The sequence below is a fragment of the Cydia pomonella genome, chromosome 12 (genome assembly GCF_033807575.1).
Source record: "Cydia pomonella isolate Wapato2018A chromosome 12, ilCydPomo1, whole genome shotgun sequence".
NCBI lineage: Eukaryota > Metazoa > Arthropoda > Insecta > Lepidoptera > Tortricidae > Cydia > Cydia pomonella.
Window position 1 is genome coordinate 16,509,524 of NC_084714.1, and position 26,842 is coordinate 16,536,365.

General features: G+C 38.1%; 1 protein-coding gene, 1 long non-coding RNA gene and 1 other non-coding gene across 4 annotated transcripts in view; 2 read left to right on the top strand and 1 right to left on the bottom strand.

Moving 5' to 3' along the window:
- LOC133523737 (uncharacterized) overlaps positions 1-26,842 on the top strand; it is a 191,245-nt gene that overhangs the window by 66,826 nt on the left and 97,577 nt on the right. The gene's annotated exons all lie outside the window — the stretch shown is intronic.
- On the bottom strand, positions 149-4,784 carry LOC133523730 (uncharacterized). 2 transcript variants are annotated; one of them, XR_009800273.1, is made up of 2 exons: positions 365-4,668; positions 149-270 (listed from the first exon to the last, which is right to left on the bottom strand). XR_009800273.1 is itself a non-coding variant. In XM_061859421.1 (2 exons), exons 1-2 carry the CDS (start codon positions 4,734-4,736, stop codon positions 421-423), a joined length of 4,236 nt encoding a protein of 1,411 aa, XP_061715405.1. In that variant the 5' UTR covers positions 4,737-4,784; the 3' UTR covers positions 207-420. The 2 variants fall into 2 exon arrangements, 1 of the variants encoding a protein (XP_061715405.1); XM_061859421.1 differs by adding an exon at positions 4,701-4,784 and having other exon boundaries at positions 207-4,620.
- On the top strand, positions 10,113-10,183 carry Trnag-gcc (transfer RNA glycine (anticodon GCC)). The gene has a single exon. It is a non-coding gene; the product is annotated as a tRNA-Gly (tRNA).

A 26,842-nucleotide genomic window follows, 5' to 3' on the forward strand; every position in this document is an offset into this window, starting at 1 on the left:
CCAATGTCCTCGACTACCAAGTGTGCTGTGCACTGCAAGATTGGACTACTACTCACGGAAAGAACGATATTCTATAACCGTCTCCTCATCTTTCCACCTTATGATGCATGTTTAGGTCGACACAATAATATGGCAAAGCAAACACTCACCTGAGGTGTTCTCTATGGGGTACAAGTCTCCTAGAAGCTCGTAGCTCCTAACTTGTCTTACGATCACGAAATCTGCTCATCTCTCTCCTCGTTTCCGCGGCACAACCTTTTCGCCATCTTTCTACCCACATACCAACAAGCGGAAGTTAGTCAAAACAAGAGTGGTGTTACCACAGCTCAAAATATAGATTGACATTACTGATGTTGATACATACCGACTTTTACATGGCGAATCGCGCTGTGCGCGACACTCCCACAGCCAAAAGGAGTCCTATTGCAGTAGTGTGAGCAGATGACGTGTCCACTCCAAGATTTTCGCTCTGGCACGAATAGCGGCGTCTCTCCTAGTCCTAGTTTCCGGTAGCATACCGTCAGGATTGCAAGTGGCTTCCTCCGATCTTGATGCTTCAGTGTTCATCATAGATTCTTGTATAGGCATTACTTCCTCAGTAGCAACTGTCTCGTCTTGATTCTCAGGTATTGGATTTGTTTGGGGAGGCCGTATGCCATCGCCTCCACTTGGGACAGCATCCAGATCCAAATACTCTATCGGCGTGTCTAGAGGTGTTGCAGCTTGTTCCTCCTCTGTCGCTACCGTTCGCGGAGAGCCATCTGTTTCAGTCTCCAATGGGTAGAGATGACCTATAGATCGAGTCATAATAGAGTCTCCTACTTTAACTTTAGCAACCCTGTGTTTACCATCTGCACTCCTTATTAGCTCTGCTATCTTTCCGACTTTCCACAACTCGCGGTTTCTTAGATCCGATTTTATTTGAACAATATCTCCCAGTTTAGGTTCGCAATCAGACACAATTCTTGGTTGTTTAGGAGAGTTTTGGTATCTCTCCCTCAAACTCGTCAAGTACTCTGCCATGAATATTTTCTTAAATTCCTCTAGGATTATCAAGCCCCTTTTCCAGCTCTCTATTAGGTTAACTTGAATTTTTGAACTGTCCACCGTACAGACACTATTCGTTGCCGGAGTCAAGGTTAAGCATTTTCCCAGACTTAGGAAATCAGCTGGTCTTAATATGTGGATCACTTCGGTTCCAATTTTAGTAAGTGGTCTTGAGTTGACTACAGCTTCTACCTCCTTTAGCACTGTTAACAGCTTGCTATCTCCAAGAAGGTGCTTTTCGAGAGTGCGCTTTAGAGAATGCTTCACTACACCTATCAGTCGTTCGTAAAATCCACCATGCCACGGAGCCAGCTGAGGTATAAATCGCCATTCAATTCCTCTTTCAATGCAGTACGGCTTACTGACGACTTCCGACGTTAGTTTGAAACATGTGGCATTGTCTGAATACAATCGTTGTGGAGTGTTTCTAGTGGCAGCAAATCTTCTAAGTGCTAAGAGACATTCTTCTGCTGTCAAGTCGTTAACAATCTCAAGATGAATGGCTCGAACAGCCAAGCAAGTGAATAGGGCAACCCACCTCTTCTGCTTGCCAGTTTGCGTGTTGACATAAAGCGGTCCGAAATAATCTACTCCGCAGTACGTGAATGGTGTGCTATAGTTCACTCTTTCGGTAGGTAGATCGGGCGCAGTTGGCAAGCGATAAGGACCACCGCCGTGTTTGATGCACCGTTGACATCTTGAGACCACTCGTTCCACCTGACGTTTACCTTGTGGTATCCAGTACTTCTCTCTAATGAGGCTAAGAGTATGTGTAGTGCCAACATGGTAATTATTTTCATGCGTTTCCTTGATTATCTTATTTGTAAATTCGCTATCTCTGGGAAGCAATATAGGATGTTTCATATCATAATTCCATGTAGTGTTTACCATTCGTCCCTGGCATCTCAGTACACCATCCACATCTAGAAACAACCCAAGATTTCTAGTCAGATGTGTCACCTTTCCTGCAATCTCGCTGCCGAAATGAAGTTTTTGTAGTTTCTTTATCTCTACTATAGTACTATCTGCTGAGTTCAATGAAGATGTGTCCTGTACTGAGTCAATCTCTGGTATATCATCACATGTATTATTGCTCACAGACTGGTCAATTTGGTCATCAACTTCCATCTGCTGGTTGTCATTCGCTTCAACAGTTTCTAGTTCATTCCCTGGACCACAATTCGTTTCTGGGACGCTCCTGTGTTCACTGTGGTCCAGGCCCTCCCCAACAGAAAGGACTGTCATATGGTTCATATAGTACCTATTTGTAGGCCACATTGTTTCATCCTGTCTTAAAAATTCGGGGCCATTGAACCAAAGTTCTTTGGATTGGCTCCATCTGTCAGGTCTTGTGGCAACATCAGCTGGATTCATCTTAGTGTTAATATAGTATAACTCTGCTTGCATTTGGTTTTTTCTGATCTCTTCAACTCTGTTTGATACAAAGGGTGGTAACAGTTTGTCTGACCGCATCCATCCATGTACGACTAAACTATCGGTCCACAACATTTCTTTGCTTATTGGAAGAGATAGGTTCTCCCTTACATATTTTAAGAGTCTACTTGCTATGAGTAAACCCAGTAGCTCTAATTTCGGTATATGAAGTTCGCTTGTATCTTCACCTTTGGCTATCCTCGACTTTCCCATTAAGAACGAGACTGATGTGCCTTCGTTACTCTTTGTTGTCAGATAAATGACAGCAGCATATCCCGCCTTTGAGGCATCAGAAAAACAATTTAACATGTATGTTGTCTCTAAACCTGGATCAACATTTGTCACACATCTTGGCAATTCTAGGTGTAAATTCATTTTTATCTCATCCAATATTTCTTGCGTAGACTGCACCAGGTCTTCTGGTAGGTTGGTGTCCCATTTATGTTTTTGCTCACAGATGCTCCGAAACAAAGTCTTCATTGGTAGGGTTAACGGACAAATGAATCCACACGGGTCATAGATTCGGGCTAACGTACGAAGTACTTTCCTCTTAGTATTGGCTGGAGCATCTTTGTCAAAGTGTTGATCAGTAATTTTCAATTTCAACGTGTCCTTCTTCACATCCCATGACAATCCAAGAATTTTTACTGTATTTTCATGTTTTGCTTGCTGCTCTGAAGGTATAAGGTCAAGAAATTCCTTATTATTTGACAACCAATCTCTTATGTTCATAGATATTTGCCCAAAGGTTTCTCTCGTTTTTTCATAAATTTCTTGTGCTTCTTTCACAGAGTTTGCTCCAGTTACTAGATTGTCTACATAACAGTTGTTTGCTATATCCTTCAGTAAGCTTCCATCTGTCTGTGACATGTGATATCTAATGGTCGCTGTCAGGAGAAAAGGACTTGAAATAATGCCAAATGGGACTCGGCAAAACCGAAGATATAACATATTGTCTTCCGTTAGGTCCTTCGTGATATCTTTAATCCACAGAAACCTTGTCACATCACGGTCCTTCTCTTGAAGTCCTACCTGCAAGAATGCTTTCTCTACGTCAGCCACGACTCCTATTTTCTTTGTCCTAAACTTCAGAAGAAGGGCTATGAGGTCCTCAAGCATAGAGGGCCCACTGTATAGACATTCGTTCAAGCTTTTCTTGCCCATTCCTCTCATTGAAGCATCGTAAACAATCCTTCCACGTTTTCCTTCATTTTTTACGATGTGATGAGCAAGGTAGTGCACAGGGTGCTCGGTGTCATTCCCGTGTGGTTCAACTATTTCAATGATATTTCCGTCTAGTTGCTCCTTCAGAATATCATCATATTCTTGTAGCGTTGCCGAATCCAATCTATTGACCAAGCTCTTCAGTCTCCCTAACGCCATGCCGAAATTGACAGGAAGCTGGGGTGGATATTCAATCCATGGCCACGTTACTTCATAACGGCCCTTGTTGTATTGTATAGTCTCATTGAAGTGTTTTACAGCCTCATCCTGTCTAGTAGCCTTGGGAGAGTCATTTATACCAATACACTCAAGAGACCATAGAAATTTTATGTCAATATTTCTGAGGGGTAAGTCCGGTTCGGTGAAATAAGGGCAGCTTGAATTGTGACAGTGGCAGTAAGTGGTCACAGTTAAAGTATTTTCTGGGATGTCAGCATGGTTGCAGTTATCATCTCCAGAGTACAACCAGCCAAAGTCTGTATCTATCAAATACAAATTTTCCTCAAGTTGTATCTTCCCTTGACGTCTGAAGCCTTCATAATAATCGTTCCCTATTAAGAGATCCACATTTTCCCCAATAGAATCGTCATCGGCTGCTAGATCAACCATTGAGTGATCAAACCTAGCTATTGGTAACTTCTCTGTAATATGTGGAACGATATTTACTCTTACTTGTTTCTGGGTGCCACGTTTGGTTTCTAGCACTATGTCTACTGAAGGGCTTGGCATTTCCTTTGGAGTGGTTTCTCCAAACGTGAACACTAAGAGTCGGTCTTCATTATCTGGTAATAGCTGTAGTCTGGAAGCAGCCCGTACTGTTATATAACTTCTCTGTGAGCCACAGTCCAAAACAAGTCTGCACTTATGCTTGCTTATTTTGTTGTTGCTTGGGTTGATGATTTGCGACACCGCTGTCTGTAAAAAATTGTACTTATTTATATTTGCCATATAGCACTTTACCATTGAGTGCCTACTGTCAGGAGAATTTTCCTTACCCTTTGGCTTTGGACACAGAAGTTGGAGGTGTCCATCACCACACCGGTAACATTTTATCTTCTTATGGCATTGGTCAGTATTATGGTTCCTTTTCAGACACTTGTGACATCTGCCAGATAACTGCTTTTTTCTAGACTCAATGTCACTATACTTTCTGCAGTCCACACTGTTATGGTTTTGAAGTTTACAAAAGATGCAAGGTAACCGTGTCTACTTCGGAGGTATGTTATTTTTAATTGGATTGTCCGCCTTTCGCTTTAAATTTCTTCTTTGTCTATATTTGGAATCATTACGTACTGGATATTCAGCCTTTGTTTGGAGAACTTCCGTTGTAATAACTTCAGGTTTTGTATCCAGTCCTTTTGGAATTGGCTGGGTCTGGGCCTTCTCCATAGCCACCACAATATCCAGTAAAATCCTTCTCACCGTTGATGTAGAATTATCCTTCGACTGTTGGGGCATGAGGTGATACTGGTGTAGAACTTGTTCTGGAAATTTGGCAAGTATGGCAGCACGGAGGTGGTTTCCTGCAGTGTCCTCACCTAACTTTTCCAGTACCCGCAGGTGCCGTTCGATCTCGTCTAGTGTACGCCTACAACTGGATGCTGAATATTCCGCTCGTCCCATGTTGGTTAGCGCAGTGTAGTGTAAATCTATCAGAGTATCGTTTGACCCATACCTTGACTTGAGCGCCTCCACGGCAATGGCATAGTTATGATTGGTTATACTAATGCCCGCTACAGCTTCCAATGCCTTACCCTCCAGACTACTTAACAAATAATTAAGCTTGTCAGCTTCAGCCATGGGCTGATTGTCAATATTTGAAACAAACCGGTCCCAAAATTCTGACCACCGCAGCTGATCCCCATTAAACTTAGGTAATTGCAGTTTTGGGAGTTTGATACTCATTTGGCGTTCCGTTGTTGTATCATGAGGTTCAGATACAACCGTCATGGACTCTATATTCATGATTAAGTCCTCAGCCTGTAGTTGCAGATCCATGGCATTTTTAACTATGGCTAAGTCGGGGTTCGATGAGGCAGTCGTGTAGTGGCGTATCTCCCTTTCTAGTTTATCACTGAGGTTATTCAAATGTCTTACTGTAGCAGATACATTTTCAATTATGAGATTGCCAGCTTCGTCGGATTGAATGCCCTCAATATATATTTTGAGTTTGTTCTCTCGCATTTGAAGAATGCTAGCCAGTATGTCTTCCATTGTGTTGTGCTGAAATACGCGGAAGGACAAACTCACTATAGTTGATGTTCGAAATTCATAACCTATACGCCAAGTATAAGATAGTAAAAACTCACCAATGTTTCACTATCTTCCCATACATATGCACGGCACCGAACCTCCCAAACCGCTAAACCGGTGCTTTATCCTCCACGAACTGAAATTAACAAACAACAAGGAATTTTACTTCTCGGAACCGCCGAAATATAGCAACGCGCCGGTACTATGCACGTGGCTCGTGATGCATATTTACCTTGATCCGTGGTATGTTTCTCGTTGTTCACTGTACTCCTTTAACTCTTTGAAGCTGTCACTTCGAAATGCAGTTTCGATCCAATTAGAACGGATTTTCTGAGTTAATAACCCTTTTTTAGAAATTCGACCGCCACCATGCAACCGCAAAAATTTCATGACAACCACACACGACAAAAGAGACGGGAAATGGAAAGAAGATTCCATAGAGTAGGGCTTTCGTACTTGGTGCGCCGGAAACACATGACACCGATTCTGTTTATTCGTTCAATCAGTAGAAAAAGAACCAACAAAGATTTAACAAAGGGAATATTTATCGTTTAATTAAGAACATATTTTTGCTAACTAAAAGAAGATTATTACTAGACTTTGTATTAATGTCACCTAAAACATTATATTTGTTTCCAACATCGCACATTTTAATCGAATCGATTTAAATCGATTACATGAGAACTCACTAAAACCATAGACACTCGGATGAATGAGCGAATGAATCAAGAAATGAACGACATGGAGTTAAACATAGTTTGGATAGTCTCATTCCAAACACAGACAGAGAGAACCATACCATCTCCGTCCCACGCCATTACCAGCACCTAAAAAGAAAGGGACGAGCACAATCCTCCCGGTCCTCGCCGTCCCTAGTTGCGGTTGCAAGACCATTACATTATTTTTCTTTTAAGTACGCTATACACGATATTGTACCAAAATTAATCCTAACTTAAACCGTATATGCAACTTATGCTAGAATTTTAGTATTTGCTTTTATAATATTCCCAACTTTCTTAAAGCCAAATCCCGATAATTATTTATTTTCGCTGTTTATTAACTGTGCGCCTTTCAGTTCTCCCCTTTTAGAGAGACTGACTATCACTCAGCATAAAGGGAGTTGTGAAATATAATTTCAAAATATAATTCGTACATGTTTTCCTTAATACTAAAGTAAATTGTACTCGTATGATTTCATTATTATTATACACTATAATATAACATGTTGCAACAGTGAATCATGATAGTTAAATAATCATAATATCTGCTTCGACAAAGAATTACGTCAACGTTCTTTGCTAAAAAAAAAACTTTTATTGGAGTGAATTTTGATAAATTAAGCCTCACCTATCCGGCTCATTAATATCAATATCCCAGCATCTCCACCAAAATGTCGTCTTTCCTAAATAATGTATGTATGAAATACTAAATGCTGGGTTCACATTATACAATTGGACGACATGGATACATATATATATATTACACTTTTATTTATATCACGAGAATGGAAAGATGAGTCGACCATTTTTAATCCATTCTACTAATTTATGTGTATACAGATACGATGAGGTCTGGCCTCTCTCGTGTGGCTGTGCCACTCACATACATGATCTTCATTGGTGCCTTTCCATCTCTTTACCCTTTGTGTGGCTGCTAAGCCACACATTTCACTGCAAGAGGAAATCTCATGATAGTTAATGGCTATGCACCTCCAGTTGGGCAACGGTCGACTTGCTCCGGTCTAAACAGGGGTACATCCCTGGTGACTCTTATCATATTTCATACATTAGTCACTTAGCCGGACAGGGGGGCTATGCCCCCCCGGAGACCTCCACCTTCCCCATAGTCTCGCCTCGGTTGCTCCAACTTAGTCGACCGTGCCCGTGTGTTCCCGGACACACCTCTAATACATGGGAGCCCGGGGCTTCCCAGTCCAATGTCCTCGACTACCAAGTGTGCTGTGCACTGCAAGATTGGACTACTACTCACGGAAAGAACGATATTCTATAACCGTCTCCTCATCTTTCCACCTTATGATGCATGTTTAGGTCGACACAATAATATGGCAAAGCAAACACTCACCTGAGGTGTTCTCTATGGGGTACAAGTCTCCTAGAAGCTCGTAGCTCCTAACTTGTCTTACGATCACGAAATCTGCTCATCTCTCTCCTCGTTTCCGCGGCACAACCTTTTCGCCATCTTTCTACCCACATACCAACAAGCGGAAGTTAGTCAAAACAAGAGTGGTGTTACCACAGCTCAAAATATAGATTGACATTACTGATGTTGATACATACCGACTTTTACATGGCGAATCGCGCTGTGCGCGACACCTTGTCCGACGTTTCAGCTGGGTTGCACCAGCTGAGGTCACAAATAACTGACGTCACAGCAAAATGTCAACGGAGATATGGGTAAACAACACTAAACTACTTCATACTTGGAAATAACCTCGAAACACATCGTACTCTGAGATCGTACTGACCAACTTTTACTATAGGACAACTTATACACTCGGAATTTGATGCATTGGAATTGATAATGAAAAACGTAAAATGATGACACACTGCAAAGTCGGTTATTTTTGTTAAAGGTAAATTAACCCATCCCCGTATGGTTATATGGCAGTGAATTGAATTAATTTATGAACTCGCGTGTCGGAGCTCGGTATATTAACACTAACACCACCAATTTGTTACCCGCTTCATGATTCATGTGGCAATGGGCAGACACCGTACACTTATACCTAATCATTACTACACACTTGTAATGCTTTTTACAAACAATCGCCTTCTGAAAGTCTATTCGCAAATATTTGCATAGTATATTTATTATTTGTTTACAAAGGCCGGATTTTTGGCAACGAAAGCGTACCAGTGATAGTGATTTTATTTTATGTAATAGGCTGCAAACGAGCAGACGAGCCGCCTGATGGGAAGCAGTAATCGCCGCCCATGGACATAAGCAACATCGGAGGAGCCACTTATGCGTTGCCAACCTTTAAGAACCCCAAATACCTGCTTCTTGAAGAACCCCATGTCATAGCGCAAGGGAAACACCTCAGAAGGTAGCTCATTCCACAACTTAACAGCGGGATACCTATCTTAAGAGAAAACTACTGGCATATTTCAAAAATATTTGTCTTATAATTAAGTTAATCATTTTATGTACCTACTCGATGTTTGTTTTTAAATTTTCTTATACCTAGATTCATTTCTAATGGTGAAATGTCGAATATCGATTTTGACATTTTCAGCAGCAATGTAGTCGGCGGAAATGTCGTGCCATATTACTTGCAACTACAGCACTAACGCTAGTGTACTCGCAATCAGAACGGTACCTTAAGCTAGTCACCAGCTCACCAGTAGGTACTTATCAAAATGTATACCCACGTCAACGTACACATACATCATCGCAGCCGTTATCTCGTCTCCATTGGCTGCATTAGCACGCGCTTCCTGATCCGGCAGCCGTATCTTTTCCGGAGATAGCTTCTGTGCTCACTTACTGTCAAAGGGTTAGATATATACATACAAACAACAAGAGGTCAATTCTAACTTAACAATTTGATGTGGTTTTAATTAGGTTTTGATACAACCTTGACGATCGTCTCGGTGATTTGTCTGCTGCCAGCGTCAGCGATCTTTAAGGTTGAATCAAAATAAGGTCAAAATCATATTAAGTTGTTAAATCTAATTTGGGCTCTAGGAGAAGTTGCTATGCAGGCGAAACGATCTATGGCGTTCTCCGCAAAGGGACATCACTATAATGTATACGTGCATAGCGCTGTCTGCGCACACATCGGAGCGGAGGGCATTCAAATAATTCAAGTCAATGTCGTATAACAAATAAATCGAACCGAAAATACCTCAAAACGTTAAAACTTCTCATTAACAAAAATAATGGCGATAATCATAAACACTATACAAGCCTAAATTGGTTATGCTTAACGCATTCACTGCCACCGACGCATATATGCGTTCACCGTCATACAAGTTTGTTCCTAGGCCACGCCCCCTGGCAGTGAATGCGTTAAGCCTAATACAATTGAGACTTATGTAAAGTTTCGTCATTTTGCGTGAATAAGGAAATTAAAGATAGGCTATGAGTAGCCTCAAGAACACCAAAAGTGTAATTTCACCAAGTATCACGTAGCATCGGTGGTTCAGTGGTAGAATGCTCGCCTGCCACGCGGGCGGCCCGGGTTCGATTCCCGGCCGATGCAACGTATTTTTATTTATATTATAGCTTTTATTTTGAAGGCTATTTAAATTTTTACCATCAATTAATTTTTTTTAATATCTCTTGTCTTATCAAATTATCATAATTAACATGTAACTGGAAAAGACCGAATCCCAAACAACAACATCAAGCAGCCTGGAGCAAATACATAAAGGCATTCTATTGTTATCACTCATTGAAAATCAAGCAACATTGTATTCCAAGCTTATTCATGTCGCACAATATTTCAATTTAATCCAAACAATACGGTTTCCTTTGGCCGTATCTCTGAACATTCGCTCCAACTCGCTTCAGCGATTCAAGCGCCTGCGAGTTTGAAATAGCAACGTTCACTCAGATAGAGGCACATTGCTCATCGAAAATAGTAAATTGGCGATTTTGAATGGTGGAATGGTTTTTATTTCACGCCGTGATGCGAAAAATGTAACTAGCCATTGGAAATACGCTTTTACAGTTAACGGTTTTGTGGAAAATGTTACACTATTTCTTTTAGTTCAAAGAATTTGTGAATAGAAATAATTTTATATTTTACCAGTAGGTTAGGGCCTGTATAAGCCATACAATCTTGAATACCCATCTATTTTAATAATAAAACCGGCCAAGAGCATGTCGGGCCACGCTCAGTGTAGGGTTCCGTAGTTACTCTTCCGTCACAATAAGCTAAACTGGAGCTTAAAGTATAGTAAATTGTTAACCAAGGGATGAAATGGTACCTTTCACGCGAGTTAAACAAATAGGCAAATTTGCAGAATCAGTACCTAATTAAAGTGTTTTTACTATGAAGGGGAAACTTTTTACGATAACTCAAAAACAGCTAAACTGATCATGTCCGCTATAGTTTTCATTTAATGTCTTTCTTAAGCTCTACTTCCACGATTTTTTTCATATTTTTTGGACCTATGGTTCAAAAGTTAGAGGGGGGGTACACATTTTTTTTTCTTTCGGAGCGATTATCTCCGAATATATTCACTTTTTCAAAAAATGTTTGTTGAAGACCCCTATTAGTTTTGAACTTTCCAACGATACCCCACACTGTAGCGTTGATGCAAAAAAAAAATTCACCCCCACTTTACGTGTAGGGGAGGTACCCTCAAAAAAAATAAATTTGTAGATTTTATTGTACGACTTTGTCGGCTTTATTGATTTATATATCCATGCTGAATTTCAGCTTTCTAGCACTAACGACCACGGAGCAAAGCCTCGGACAGACAGACAGACAGACGGACATGGCGAAACTATAAGGGTTCCTAGTTGACTACGGAACCCTAAAAAGGAGAATTTAAAACCATGATTATATATATGAAGATACATCAGGATAGACTCCTTCACTGAAAGTCACTTCACTATTAATACTTCTACTACTTAATAGTTTTCGTATTATACATGTTTATTCTTGTAAAATTTGTAATTTTATCAATAAAGGAATACAAATATAGGTGCATACTATGTAGTATGTACCTAAGCATTATATTTTACATACATATTAATTCAATAATTCAGTGTACCTATTTTATGAGTAGACTAGCGACTCGCTGCAGCTTCGCACGCAGCATCTATATCACTCTATTGTTAAGTAAAAAGCGTATGAAAATCCGTTTAGTTTCTTTTAGTCTATCACGAATATACAGACGCGGCGCGGGACTTCGTTTTATTTCTCACTAAGTGCGAAATGAGATTTTTTCATCTGTATTTATACTCGACACATGACTGTGTCCGTCTGCTTATTATTAAATCTCGGATATAATTCGTTTACCGGCCCGCAATCCGTTCGTTATTGTAGCGGGAAGCTCCGCAAATCTTCACGGCGAGGGTTTTAATTAAAAATATGTCAGGGATTAGGGGAGGGTGTTAGAGGTTGCGAGTGCAGCAAATTGGGTGCAGGATACCCTGATATTTAATAATATTGTTATTATAAGTGTGTGTTAGTATTTGTACGATAGTGTTTTAAAGTGACAGCGAGCTGTTTTCGTCGAAAAACATGGTGTCTAGTTGGTTAAGCACTTTTCGGTCATTCTCAAAAACATTGTCTACTAATTGCTGAGACCTATACAAAATGTATGAAAAGAGACGTGGCAATTAGACGCAACCGCACACATGTTCTCAGAGAATAACCCTTTTAACCTTTCACATGTGGTGTGGTTGGTCAAAAATCCTTGGTTCAAACCTCGGTTGTACTTTAGAGAGCAATATTTGCAATAACATAACTAAAACAACACAAAATTGGTTAATGAAACCCAATCTCTTTTGCTCAATATACTTATTGAGATTAAAAATCAAGATCAGAATAGGCTAGGTACCCAGATAAATTTCACTTCTACTATGCATCTTCTTCTGGTCGTTATTATTTACCGTCAGTAGTTGCCGTCATTTAAATATAATTTTGGTACTGTTTCTCACGACTGTTTGTTTTTTTCCAGGTACATACTTGGTTATCAACCGAAGTTTAACGGCACGCCTATCGTGCGCGGCGCATCGTCGTGAACCATGTTGCAATGCATGAAGGTTTATATTGGGCTGGAGCCGCGCGTGTCAGTTGACGTCTTTGGCGGTCAAAGTTTGAGTACCCTCGGTCCCTCCATCTAAGTGTCTAGTCCCCAAATTAAGGCCAGTAGCGTTCGTATTTGAATAGGGACAGGTGTAATTCACTTACCGAACATTCTCAACCACAGGGCTCCGTTCTAGCGCCCCTACTCTTCAATCTCTATGTGCACGACTTACCCAATACCGCCTCCCGGAAGTTTGGATACGCCAATGATCTGGCTCTTATCACACAACACCGAAATATAGATGCGTCAAAACCAATCCTCGAGAAAGACCTGGCTGCACTGGATGACTACTTCAGCCGATGGCGTCTGTGCCCTAACCCAACTAAAGCGGAAGTGTGTTGTTTCCACCTGAACAATAGGCTAGCTGGCAAAACTCTCAGCATCAGGTTCAAAGGTGCAAACCTGAAGCACAATCCGAACCCCAAATACTTGGGAGTTACGCTTGACAGAAGCCTAACATACTAAGTTCACCTAGAGAAAGCTGCAAGCAAACTCAAGACCAGGAACAACATTTTCCAAAAACTCACGGGCACCACTTGGGGAGCTACTGCATCTTGCCTTCGAACTACAGCTCTGGCTCTAGTTAACTCAACGGCTGAGTACTGGGCTTCGGTTTGGATGAACAGTGCACATACCTCAGCCGTCAACATGCAACTAAACCAGACACTCCGACTAATTTCCGGATGCTTAAAGCCTACGCCATCCCACTGGCTACCCATTCTGAGCAACATAGCTCCTGCACACCTCCGTAGGAACAATAGCCTTCACCGAGAAGCCATCAAAACGCTCAGGTGCTCTAACCTTCCTATCCACCGAGACCTCAATGAGATGACAAACAAAAGGTTAAAGTCCAGAAACCCTCCTGCTCTACAGATGCCCAATCAATAAACCACTTGGAGTTTGATGGAGGCGTGGCAAGCGGAATAGGAGCACCACAAGGACCAAACAAACCCTCTTATCCCTCTCACACCTCAAACACTTCCTACCGGCTTCAAAGAACCCCGTCGTGTATGGTCAGCCCTTAACCGCTTTAGAACCGGAATTGGTAACTGCGCACACCACTGGCATAAATGGGGTTGGAACGCCTCTCCTGCCTGCGAGTGTGGGCATCCAGACCCGACCATCGAACACATAGTAATGGAATGTTCCCTTACAAAATACACGGGCCATGTGAACTACTTCAATATCCTGGCTGAAGAAGCGGTAGTTTACCTGAGTAGGGAAAATTTTTAAATTTTAAGTTGTTACTTGCTATAATTTATACTCTCTACCACTTTATATCCAGTGACATGTAACGAAGCCATACGATAAATAATAAATATGTGAACATTCTAGCATGGAGATTACTGAGATATCGTAGTCGGTTCGATACATAAAATACATATCTACGGAGACCCCTTACCCCTGTCGTAAACGGTAAGTAGGAACATTCTGTCTGTATCTAGCCTAGTTATATTGAATACATTTATTTATTATGTGTATAAGTATTTAAGTACATAATATAAAATTTTACTAAACGTGAAATGAAACCGCGGCCGGCAAAACGTCCGACTTTTCCGCTTGCTATAAGAACGTCTTGACAGGTTATTCCTATAAAAATACAAGCAAATCTGGTCTTTACGGCAAGCGACAAAGTGGGACGTTTTGCCGGCCGCGATCACAAATAACTAGTTACTGATACAGTAAATTTCATTGAAATCGTTAAAGCCGTTTCCGAGTAGGGTTTAAAAAGTTACACACATGCCTCATTAAAGATTGAATAGGTAAAGATATTCATTATAGCTACCGAAGGTTGCTAGACCCCAACATTGTCATTTTTCCATTTCAAAAAAAATTAATATCACGTACGACGTCTCTGCCGAGTACAAAATTAATTAAATTCGAAGTTACCCAGGTCCTAGCTCTTCTACACTAATCTAATCCCCATCGATAACTCCCGTCTGGCGGCCATTGATAATATTAATATACGACCACAAACTTATCCGTTCTGCATCACTGTTCACAAACATATAGTCTAGTATAATTTGAGCTTTCATTGGGTAATAATTGTACGTAAAAGGAGACCAGTTTACACTTGATATTGGCATGCATTGTTTATGGGTGTCATTCCGATTGCTTGCAGAGGACGGGAGATATCCAGAATATTGCCTAAACTTATTACAACATTTTCAGCGAACAGTGAAGTTAAAAAAAAAAATAGGTAGGTATGTTCCATGGACAAAATAGAATTAAATATTTTTTATAGTTTTCGAAATATCGTCATAGAATATGTCGTGGGTTGAAATATTTTTTAGCTGACAGTAAATAAACAGATGAAGTATGTTAAAAAAAAAACATAAAACTATGTAATAACTATGTAGTAAATGAATTCTACTACGTATATGTAAAGATTACACCTATTTTTACGGTTTTTAGGGTTCCGTACCCAAAGGGTAAAACGGGACCGTATTACTAAGACTCCGCTGTCCGTCCGTCTGTCTGTCTGTATGTCTGTCCGTCTGTCACCAGGCTTGTATCTCATGGACCGTGATAGTTAGACAGTTGAAATTTTCACAGATGATGTACTTCTGTTGCCGCTATAACAACAAATACTAAAAAATAGGACAAAATAAATATTTAAGGGAGCGCCTATACAAAAAAACATGTTTTTAGTGTGCGTGAGTCCGACCCGAGCGGTTTGCCGGTTTTTTATCTTATTTTGATACAATCTTGAAGATCGTTCATGCTCAGTAGTGCATGTAGTGAAAGTCGTGCGTAGATGTGCGCAAATTTCCACGACGATCTTCAAGGTCGCATCGAAACCAGTTAAAATCGTAACAAATTCTCTAATTAGAGTCTCAGAGTAAGACCATTATTTAAAAAAAAACATTTAATTCGAGTACTTAACTTTTAGACTCATATAATAGTGTGCACTTATGTTAATATGTACAGACTTATCACTAATTACTTACTAAGGCAACTATGTTTCTAGAAGTACCTAAATAGTGTTTAGGCTTAATATGTACTTCTAGAAACATGCGTATCACCACAATGCCTCAAATATGGGTAGTCAAACCTCTCGGCTATCGAACGCAGGATTGGGTTGGGGCTGGCCCGCACCCGGCGCACCAGACCAGGGGTGTGCATCGTTTGCTCATATTAGTATAAAAGCAATCTACGCGCGCTTCAGCAAACATCCCTGATGCGCTACAGAAGATAAGTTGGCAGCGATTTTGATAGCCCACTTAGCCCAGCCTGTGCATGTGTTAACACGTTCACAGTCCAGTGCCCCATATATGGGTTACACTGAACTATCTCCACACGTCCGTGCCCCACGTATGGGTCACGAAGATACGACCAGGTATGCACTTAGATTATAACTTCATACTGCATGATAATATAGGGATAATTCTTATATAATAATATTAATTATATGTTTGGCTAGTTAGATGTTAGAAAATAGCACACAGAAAATTATTGTTTTAATTTGAGTGCGTGCTTATTTTTTGTTAGTGACCCATATGTGGAGCGCGGAGCGCGGACGTGCGATTGAAATAATTTTCTTGGATGTACAAGGAAATGCATACATGTTGCAAGAGGACTATTAACGTGTTAAGTAAACGTCATAATTTCATAGAAGTTTGTCGTTAAAAATAACACGTACACTGTATGCGCTAACAAAATCGCTGCTAACTTAGCTTGGTCTGACTTTAGCAGAGTCCAACCTCACCCAACCAATGAGAATGACATTACAGCTTCTCTATGTACGAACATCGCTTTTTGCTTAGACTGATATGAATGTTTTATTACATTATATATTATCTAAAACCTATCTGTACCGACCTACGATATTAATCTTTATGTCCTTGGAATAAGATGCAGGGTAATAGGTACTTTTGCGAAGTAACTTTGAGACACCAGTGGCGCCATCCGTTGGGAACGGGGAAGTTTGAAATTGCTTCAAAGTTTAGGTAATGGCTACTAAAGATAGCTACGCGACATACAAGATGCATATTTGCATTATAGTTGAATACAAAAGTGATTTTGAAAATAGTTAAATATTATATTTACCACAAAAAGCAAAACAACCAAGTTAAAATAAGAACATAATTCGCAAATTTTTAGAGTCCGTCTAATCTTGAACAGAATAAATTGAGGGAGTGTCATTATAATGGAATAATTTCCTTTTTTTTTAGAACACGTTCAGGCACATAATTATACAAATGGATATTCATATATATGGATATTATTTTCATAGAAATTTGACATTAATAATGACATTACCCCAGTTTGTCATTGCAAATGCCATGCAATGCTATGTTAGGCTTGGTACGACTGTAGTATGTTTTGATACAAGTGAGGAATTTAAGCTATTTTCCTTATTTCCCTAGCGCGTATCTAGAGGTCAATGAGTCGTTAGGCCAGTGAAAAATCTTGGTCAAGAGACAGTGCTACTTTCGCAAGAGTACAAAAGATGACTCACGTTTGAAAACACTTCGTTCGTTGAGCTATTATCACAGTGAACTCACAATAGTCTTAAGCGCCATAAACGCTATTGGCGCTTAAGTCTTTTTACGCATATTTTCGCATCCAAAAAAAAAAATCTAAAATCTGGATCGACAAAAAAAAACCAATTTAATCATAGAATATAGTCACAACATTTTATGAGAATCGGTTGAGAATTCTGACCTGTAGAGAAGAACATGCGGACATACGAAAGGCATTTAGCCCAAGTTAAAACGTGCAAGTTGTGGAATGAGCTACCTTCTGAGATATGACGTGGGGTTCTCCAAGAAGCAGGTATTTAGGATTCTCAAAGGTTGGCAACGCAAGTGGCTTCTCCGATGTTGCTTTTGTTATAACAAATAAAAAACGGAGACAACTACATTAATTTAACTGAAACAAAACGTATTATCTTCAAAATATTCTCCTTTGGCTTTTATTCACAACCATTTGTTAAAATTATAAACAAATGCAGAGTTAAAAAATCTTTGTCAAACTCTTACTTTTGGGCCACTTTGTATAGAACAACGTACTTTTTCATTCATTCTAAGCATCAACGATTTTACGACACACTTATTAATATAAGCGTGTACAAATCACGGCCCCATTGAATAAAGCACTAAAACTCCCATTGACACGTTTTTATGCGTTTCTAATGACGTCTAAATAAGTGCAGTAACTGTCCCCTGCATTTACAACATCAAAAGAAAAATGTCGTAACTAACTATATGTTTTCTAATACACATGAGACTTTTTTACTCTAAGATTAATGGGTCATTAAATGTTAGAATTGTAATAAAAGTATGTCCGTTTAAAAGGTCGTAAATGACGTTCATGTTGTATAAGGTAACGTTGGTTCAAGTAAGCGGGTTGAAAAGTCACGGGGGGTCTCGTTTAGTACAATTTGGAACTACGAGTAAAATAGTAACCCCTCGGTATGTCGAGAAGTTAATGAGTGGAAAATAGCAGTTTGTATAACTTATTGAATAAAAAACGAGACGATTTATTCGTTTTGAGAAGTAGTTGAGCTTTCCTAATCATAAAGCTACGGAATCTGCGAATTTTCAATTCAATTAGAAAATTAGCCCATTTTTAGGGTTCCGTAGCCAAATGGCAAAAAACGGAACCCTTATAGATTCGTCATGTCCGTCTGTCTGTCCGATTATGTCACCGCCACTTTTTTCCGAAACTATAAGAGCTATATACTGTTCAAACTTGGTAAGTAGATGTATTCTATGAACCGCATTAGGAATTTTACACAAAAATAGAAAAAAAACATTAAATTTTGGGGGTTCCCCATACTTAGAACTGAAACTCAAAAAAACTTTTTTCATCAAACCCATACGTGTGGGGTGATGGATAGGTCTTTAAAAATGATATTGAGGTTTCTAATATAATTTTTTTCTTTAAACTGAAAAGTTTGCGCGAGAGACACTTCCAAAGTGGTAAAATGTGTCCCCCCCCCCCCCGTAACTTCTAAAATAACAGAATGAAAAATAAATAAAAAATATATGATATACATTGCCATGCAAACTTCCACCGAAAATTGGTTTGAACGAGATCTAGTAAGTAGTTCTTTTTAATAAGTCATAAAATTAAAAAAAAATTCTTTCATCAAACCCATACGTGTGGGGTATCTATGGATAGGTCTTCAAAAATGATATTTAGGTTTCTAATATCTTTTTTTTTCTAAACTGAATAGTTTGCGCGAGAGACACTTCCAAAGTGAAAAAAATTGTGTCCCCCCCCCCCCCGTAACTTCTAAAATAACAGTATGAAAAATCTAAAAAAAATATATGATATACATTACCATGCAAACTTCCACCGAAAATTGGTTTGAACGAGATCTAGTAAGTAGTTTTTTTAATACGTCATAAAATTTAAAAAAAAAATTTTTCGCAAACCCATACGTGTGGGTTATCTATAGATAAGTCTTCAAAATTGATATTTAGGTTCCTAATGTCATTTTTTTCTAAACTGAATAGTGTGCGCGAGAGACACTTCCAAAGTGAAAAAATGTGCCCCCCCCCCCCTGTAACTTCTAAAATAACAGAATGAAAAGTCTAAAAAATATATATGATATACATTACCATGCAAACTTCCACCGAAAATTGGTTTGAACGAGATATAGTAAGTAGTTTTTTTAATACGTCATAAATGATACGGAACCCTTCATGGGCGAGTCCGACTCGCTCTTAGCCGCTTTTTTAAAACTTTTAAGTAGGTAATCGTTTCTAAGACCATGTATAATCTTATATTTTTTATCATTTTTATTTCAAAATCAAAGATCACGATGGATTGACTCCACCGTGACACAACACAAGCGTAAGTAAATAAATTATTCTTTATTGCACCAATAAAAAAGGAAAAAAGTTACAAGGTTCCGTACGTAAGTTGATGTACCTACATTCAACAGTAGACAAATGCGTGTAAACGTTTCTTAAACTTTTTAAAGCTTCGTTATACTCAATCCGCTAAAATTTTTTAAACATTTATGGTTAGAATCCGCAGCGCGGGCCCCTACAAACTGCAACAAGCACTCACTAACTCAATAGCAGTGAGCCCCTCCAAATGTAATCACGGTCGTAAATGTTTTATTTGCCATAAAGCGCGAGGGCAAATGGCTGGATTGAGTGCGTGTACGCATAAGTATTTGAATGGACAATGTGTAGAGATAGATGTGTAATCGTTAAAGTGAGCGTGTCAACAGTAAAATTTCGTTTTTTTTTAATGTGATATTTATAAATAAATTGTAAGTAATAGTTGGTTGGTTATTTAACTCAACAAATTAAATCATGAAGCGCTAAACTTGAACAATCCAGAATGACGGACACTTCAGCAAATTATAAAGAAGTACCTGGGCGACTGAGCATTGCTCGGTTATAACTTTTTATTGTAATATGGTGGTGTATAGGTGATAATCTTATCTACATTTTTTTACTACATTAAACTTGTCTAAAACAATAAAAATTAAAAAATTATATATAAACTTGAACATATAAAAAAAAAGTTAGTCACCGGGCGAGATTCGAACCCGTAACACTCGTTTAGCAGTCCGCGTCTTAACCCGCTGGACCAGACGGACAGTGGCCGGCAATACGAAATTAGCGACCATATTCTGCGTCGAAAGAAAAACGCATGAAAACTCGAAAACACGCGTTTTCCCAAACATAAGACTAATCTAAATCGATTGTTTACCCCCAAAAACCCCCATATACCAAATTTCAGCAAAATCGTTAGAGCCGTTTCCGAGATCCCGGAAATATATATACATATATATATATATATACAAGAATTGCTCGTTTAAAGGTATAAGATACTTGTTCGAATTAAGGGGCGTTACAAAAAAAAAACCTCTAAACGAATTTTCATTGTGTCACCATTGTCACCAACAAGTTAGATGCATATTCGTGATAGTTATTTTGACGACATGTGTTTTAGATCAAATTAGCCCTTTATTATTATATTCTTTGTCTCTGACGAAATTTCACCGGACGCTAATTATTTTAATATAATTGTTCAAAATTCTTCTCCTTCTTCGGTGACGGTTATCGGGTAAAAATTTTTTTTTCCTAAAAAAATCGACATTCGAAGTTTTATAATATCTTATCGCTAAAGTTACACATAAAGACAGGTATTTTTTTAGGAAAACTTGAGTTTAAGCAGATATAACAAAACACGTGCTCATTATTTTTTGCTGCTTCTAAACATATACTCAAACCAGCCATTAACTAGCAAGTTGCTTGAGCATCACTTTCTATAGGAGTTAGAAGATTTAGTAACTTTTTAGTACTTTGAAGGCCATTTTCTCCTAACAGGTTGAGTTTGGGCAGCTAAAAAAAAATACGTGTCCGTTATTTTAGACTACTTTATAACATATATCAAAATGAATTAAATCGGAGTCGGACAGTTGGGTACCCTTCCTTGTTAGACGTTATTGACGGAGTGAAGTGCGCTGTCAATGATTTTAAATTTGTTATCAAAGTCAAAAATATGTTCGCGATGTATTGTGGCGCCACCTATTGAAGGTTTTTTGGTGGACACTTTTCATACACAGATTGTTCTCCTTACCTCTACCCTCCGCTATTTCGGTCTGCACTAAAAGGAATGACGCTATACTGTCAATGGTGACAAAAAAGCATAGTTTAAATTTGTTAATTAAGTTAATTTGTTAATACCATTACAATATCTTTCAATAAGCACGTCTAAAACATAAAAGATGAATATAATTTTTTCAGGTATCAGTATCAAAAATACTCCATTTTATTTCTTCAGTATCATGAAATACTGAGGAAAAAAATTGGTGTCGTTACTATTTTATATATTATTTGAACTTTAGCAATGTCTGAAAGTTAAACACCTACCTACCTACGTTCGAAAAATAGTTCTGCTCCATAAAATGACCAATGTCTCAAATACCGTATACGTCATAAAACCGTATTGGGATCGGTTTTTGACTTGCTGCCAGACCGTAAATCTGGATGACTACAGCGAATCCATTATTCCTTCCTGATGCCGTTCGTTAGGGCTTCCGATTTCATTAACTTATATTTATTGCTTTTATCGATTTTGCTTGGTTATTGTATTGTCGAATATACTTATCGGTTTTCTTAATACTACAATACATAAAATGTCTTTTTTCCGGCTCTATATTAAATATTAATAGATAACTAATCATATCATTAAGATTTTTAGAATCTTCTTTGTATCGAAGTCTCCATGCTTTTCCCCAACTCGATCGAATCAATCCTTTGTATATTTCTTCACTACAAGTATTTGACTCTAACGTATTTTAAGCTTTTATTTCATAAACTAATATAAACTAGGTATTTTCGAGCCCCTTAGATAACTAACAAGTTGCATTTGCGTTTTTAGAGAAAATAAATACTTAGGTATAACAAAACAAAAAATAAGCAAAAAACCGGACTAGTGAAGTCGGGCTCGCCCACCGAGGTACTTTTTAGGGTTCCGTAGCCAAAAGGCATAAAACGGAACCCTTATAGTTTCGCCATGTCCGTCTGTCTGTCCGTCTGTCTGTCTGTCTGTCCGAGGCTTTGCTCCGTGGTCGTTAGTGCTAGAAAGCTGAAATTTTGCATGGATATATAAATCAATAAAGCCGACAAAGTCGTATAATAAAATCTAAAAATTTAATTTTTTTTAGGGTACCTCCCCTACACGTAAAGTGGGGGTGAATTTTTTTTTCGCTTCAACCCTAGAGTGTGGGGTATCGTTGGAACGGTCTTTCAAAACTAATAGGGGTTTTTAAGAAACATTTTTTGATAAAGTGAATATATTCGGAGATAATCGCTCCGAAAGAAAAAAAAGTGTGTCCCCTCTAACTTTTGAACCATAGGTCCAAAAAATATGAAAAAAATCGTGGAAGTAGAGCTTAAGAAAGACATTAAATGAAAACTATAGCGGACATGATCAGTTTAGCTGTTTTTGAGTAATCGCAAAAAGTTTTCCCTTCATAGTAAAAAGACTTACTTTAATTAGGTACTGATTATGCAAATTTGCCTATTTGTTTAACTCGGGTGAAAGGTACCGTGTCATCCCTTGGTTAACAATTTACTATACTTTAAGCTCCAGTTTAGCTTATTGTGACGGAAGAGTAACCACGGAACCCTACACTGAGCGTGGCCCGACATGCTCTTGGCCGGTTTTTAGTATTTGTTGTTATAGCGGCAACAGAAATACATCATATGTAAAAATTTCAACTCTCTAGCTATCACCGTTCATGAGATACAGCCTGGTGATAGACGGACGGACAGCGGAGTCTTAGTAATAGGGTCCCGTTTTACCCTTTGGGTACGCAACCCTAAAAATGACTTACTTTTTCCCATTCAATTAAGGAACATTATGTATCCGTTTGATTTTTTGTCAGTCAGATATTTTTGTCATAAATGAGCTACTTCTCTTTATTATACTTGAATCTACCTATCTATTCAAATACGTTATACTCTATTGTAATTAAACCCCGATCTTAGTAACAATTATCTGCAACTCGAGTTCAGATTTACTGGTCTACTTTAACACAGTAAGCTTCATGAATGTCCGCCCAAAGTCCGCCCTAGACTCGTCCGCCCAGCTCACTCGCTCGCCGGCGACCGTGGCGTCCGCCCGCCCTTCGACGCCATGACACGCGAGTGAACGCGAATGAACTTCGTCTGTTTTACGATTTTACTTTTTATTGCGATGGCATAAGGAAGTTGACTAAGAAGACTTTGCGATTTATATTTACGATACGATTACGAACTGAAAAATTAGTGTATTAACTTTGTATTTTATTAGCAGGTTATAATTATAAGGATTATATTCTTAGCATTACCTATACTTCATTACTGTATTTAAAAGCGTAAGTTTAGCATAATAATAATAAAATAACGTTCGTTAAAAATATCGATCGAAACTATCGTTAAACAGTTAACCGGCGTTTAAACAACACAAACAAACGCCGTGTCGATGGACTTATAGAGTGAAATAAGCATTCATAAAAGAACTTTACGCCCTTGGCATAAGGTCGGTAATGTAGTACTTTGTGGACATTTGGAAGGTGCACGGAAAAGTAAATATTTACGGACGGACCGTGCGAGACGGCGATCAGGTGAGTTGGAAAGCATGCATTTTATGGTGTTTTTAAACATTATGGCGTACTTTTCTTAAGTTATGAGCAAAATCTAAACAGGAACGATTTTTAAATATATGTAGGGCATTGCAATACTGTAACGACCATCATTGGAAAAAAGTACATTGATTACTTATGAAAACGTGTAAAGCAAAACGTAAGCGTGGTAATTACTTCTGTTTATATTCTGTAGTATTCATTAATTTCAAAGGCGTCGTTTCATAAATATACAATATATACCTATACCTACTTTTTTAAGCATTGTAAAACTAATAAATATGAAATACAACAATTTGTACAAGCTATCATTATATAAAAAAATCATTCAGATAACTTTCGAAAGTTGATTGAAGACTTATGAAAGTGATATCTCTCTCAGCGTTGTCCACCAATACCGATAACTTGATTATTAAAAAACTATATTAAATTGTTATTTCTTTAAATCACAAAAAACGCTGTATGTTTGATTAACACAGAAGATGTGATGCCATTATGGCAACTAAAAAATCTTTACCCCAGTATTAACTCCGGTATACGAGCCAGGAAATTGACATTCCTGCACCGCACGGTAATGAGGCAATTACCTGATCACTGTGCTGCAGCGCGCTTCAACATGAACCAAGTTAGTTAATTACAGTCGTGATGGTGATACTGGAGGAATGAAAGGAATGGATATCAATCCTAGCCAAGATGACAATCTTACATCGACGGGATGGCAGATGCTTCAAAAGTCACGTGACAATTTCCATACACTATTTATGATTCAATTGGCGTTTTCTAACAACGAAACATTCGGGGGAAATATTTGGTTATGGAGAAATGTTTTTATAGTGTAAAATATTATTTTACAGTACATATGGGGCTACTTTATAGCACTAGTGCGAGAAGTAGCATATTACGTTACTGTGTCGAACATTTAAAGGGCCATATGTACTGTAAAACGTTGTACGATACATGTGCGAATAGGTAATTCGCAACTCGTGTCGATTTAAAACACTCCCTTCGGTCGTGTTTTAATTTATCGCCACTCGTTTCGAATTTCCTATTTTTCGCACTTGTATCGTAATGTACTATTATATTCTAAGATGACCTGGTGCGTTTATTCGATTATTTTGACAAGTATCTTTGTACTGTATATAGTAAGTAATAGTACATTATGATACAAGTGCGAAAGATAGAAATTTCGCAAAGAGAGGCGTACATTAAAACACGGCCGAAGTGTTTTAAATCGACACGAGTTGCGAATGACATATTCGCACATGTATCGTACAACGTTTTACCGTTAAAATTTTCTAAATTGTTACGTAATGTGCTAATTATCGCACTAGTGCGGTAAAGTAGTATCATATGTACTGTGAATATTCTTTATTGTGCACCATACGTTTGTGTTTTGTTCAATAATATTTAAAAATAATAATAAATTGGGCACATCAGCCATGTCATATTTGTCACTTGGATAAGTGACAAATATGACATGGCTGATGTAATATTTAATTTTTTGAAATACTTGTCACGTGTCACATGTATAGAAACATTTACACATTTATTAAAAGCTGTTTATTACTGAGAAAAAGGTTTATTATGTGTTACAATTGAAAAAGTTTCAGTATAATTGAATCTTTCATATAGTGTTCAAATATTTAAAACTAAAAACATTTATTGTAAACATCTTGACGTCTTTTGCTTTCTTCGGGCTTGAAACGTTTTAGATAGAACGAAACATATTTTTGATAAGACATTGTTTGCAGCTCAGCTCCAACTGTAAAACTATTACCTAGGTAAGAACTATTTATGGTTTGGAAACAAAACTAGTCCCATTCACTTTCCTATTTATATTTCCTGCGTAAAGAAAAAGCTTGCCACTCATACTTTGTTGCTCGTTTGCTGGCTATACTATAACATAATATTTACTATATTATGGATTTTACTGATTTATCTGGTAGTGATAGTTGAGGGAACTTTAGCTTTAACTAAAGTTGTTATTGTTTCTTTCGCTATCGAAAAATACTTTACGTTATGCCTAAATATCCACGCAAATAAATACCAGCGGAGATGACTTCAGATTCAACATTATTGAATTCCAAGCCACTTATCTTTCAACGTAACGTTTTCCTTTACTGAAATCCTTTCATTTCCCCAATTTGCCGGGTACAAATCAGGTGAGCTAATAAGTATTTACCGCACGTGGGTAGAGTTGATTGGCTCATTGCTGGCCCGAGGTGTACACGGTAATGAAATTAGGTAAAAGGTAATGTTTATTTTTGTATCACTCATGTTTACTGGAGCGACTTTATGGTAATAAGCACCTACAGTAAATTTTGGTCAGTCTGTTTTGCTGTGTGCCCTTTTTGCTTGATTCGATTAACCTTTGACCTAAATGGATAAAAATTGGATGAAATTTACGACGTAAAATAAGTACCTATGTTACACATGGTTCCACATACGAATAATTTCAAGTTCAACCTATGTAAGTACTTCACGGGTTGCGTAGTAGTAGTAGGTACTTAAATTGAACTTTGAAAAATTATTCGTAATGACACGCCGCCCGGTATATTTATAATATTTATTTATTTTATTTCCACACATACCTACAATTATCATTACAGGCTGAACCCAATGCGATAATGTAGCAACAAATTAAATATATAAACAGACAAAAAACAAGTACCTATATCTAACAGCAACATTTTTATCCTACATATAGTAAACACCCTTATAATGGAACAGGAACGAGTAATGGGATGGTATAGACATATCCTGTAAGATAAGTAATTATCATCAGTTTTTAAACTCTGGCAATATTTTACCATTTAATATGTAATTAATCATGAAAAAAAACTTCGAATGGTGGTTACACCACTGAATTTAGAAAATAACAGTATTAATATTTGTTATCAATGAAGTTTTGGCTTAAAAAATGTTTCGCTGCATTACTGTATTTGATTAATTGATTGAATCTATTTAAATGTACCTTCAATAATAAGTCCTA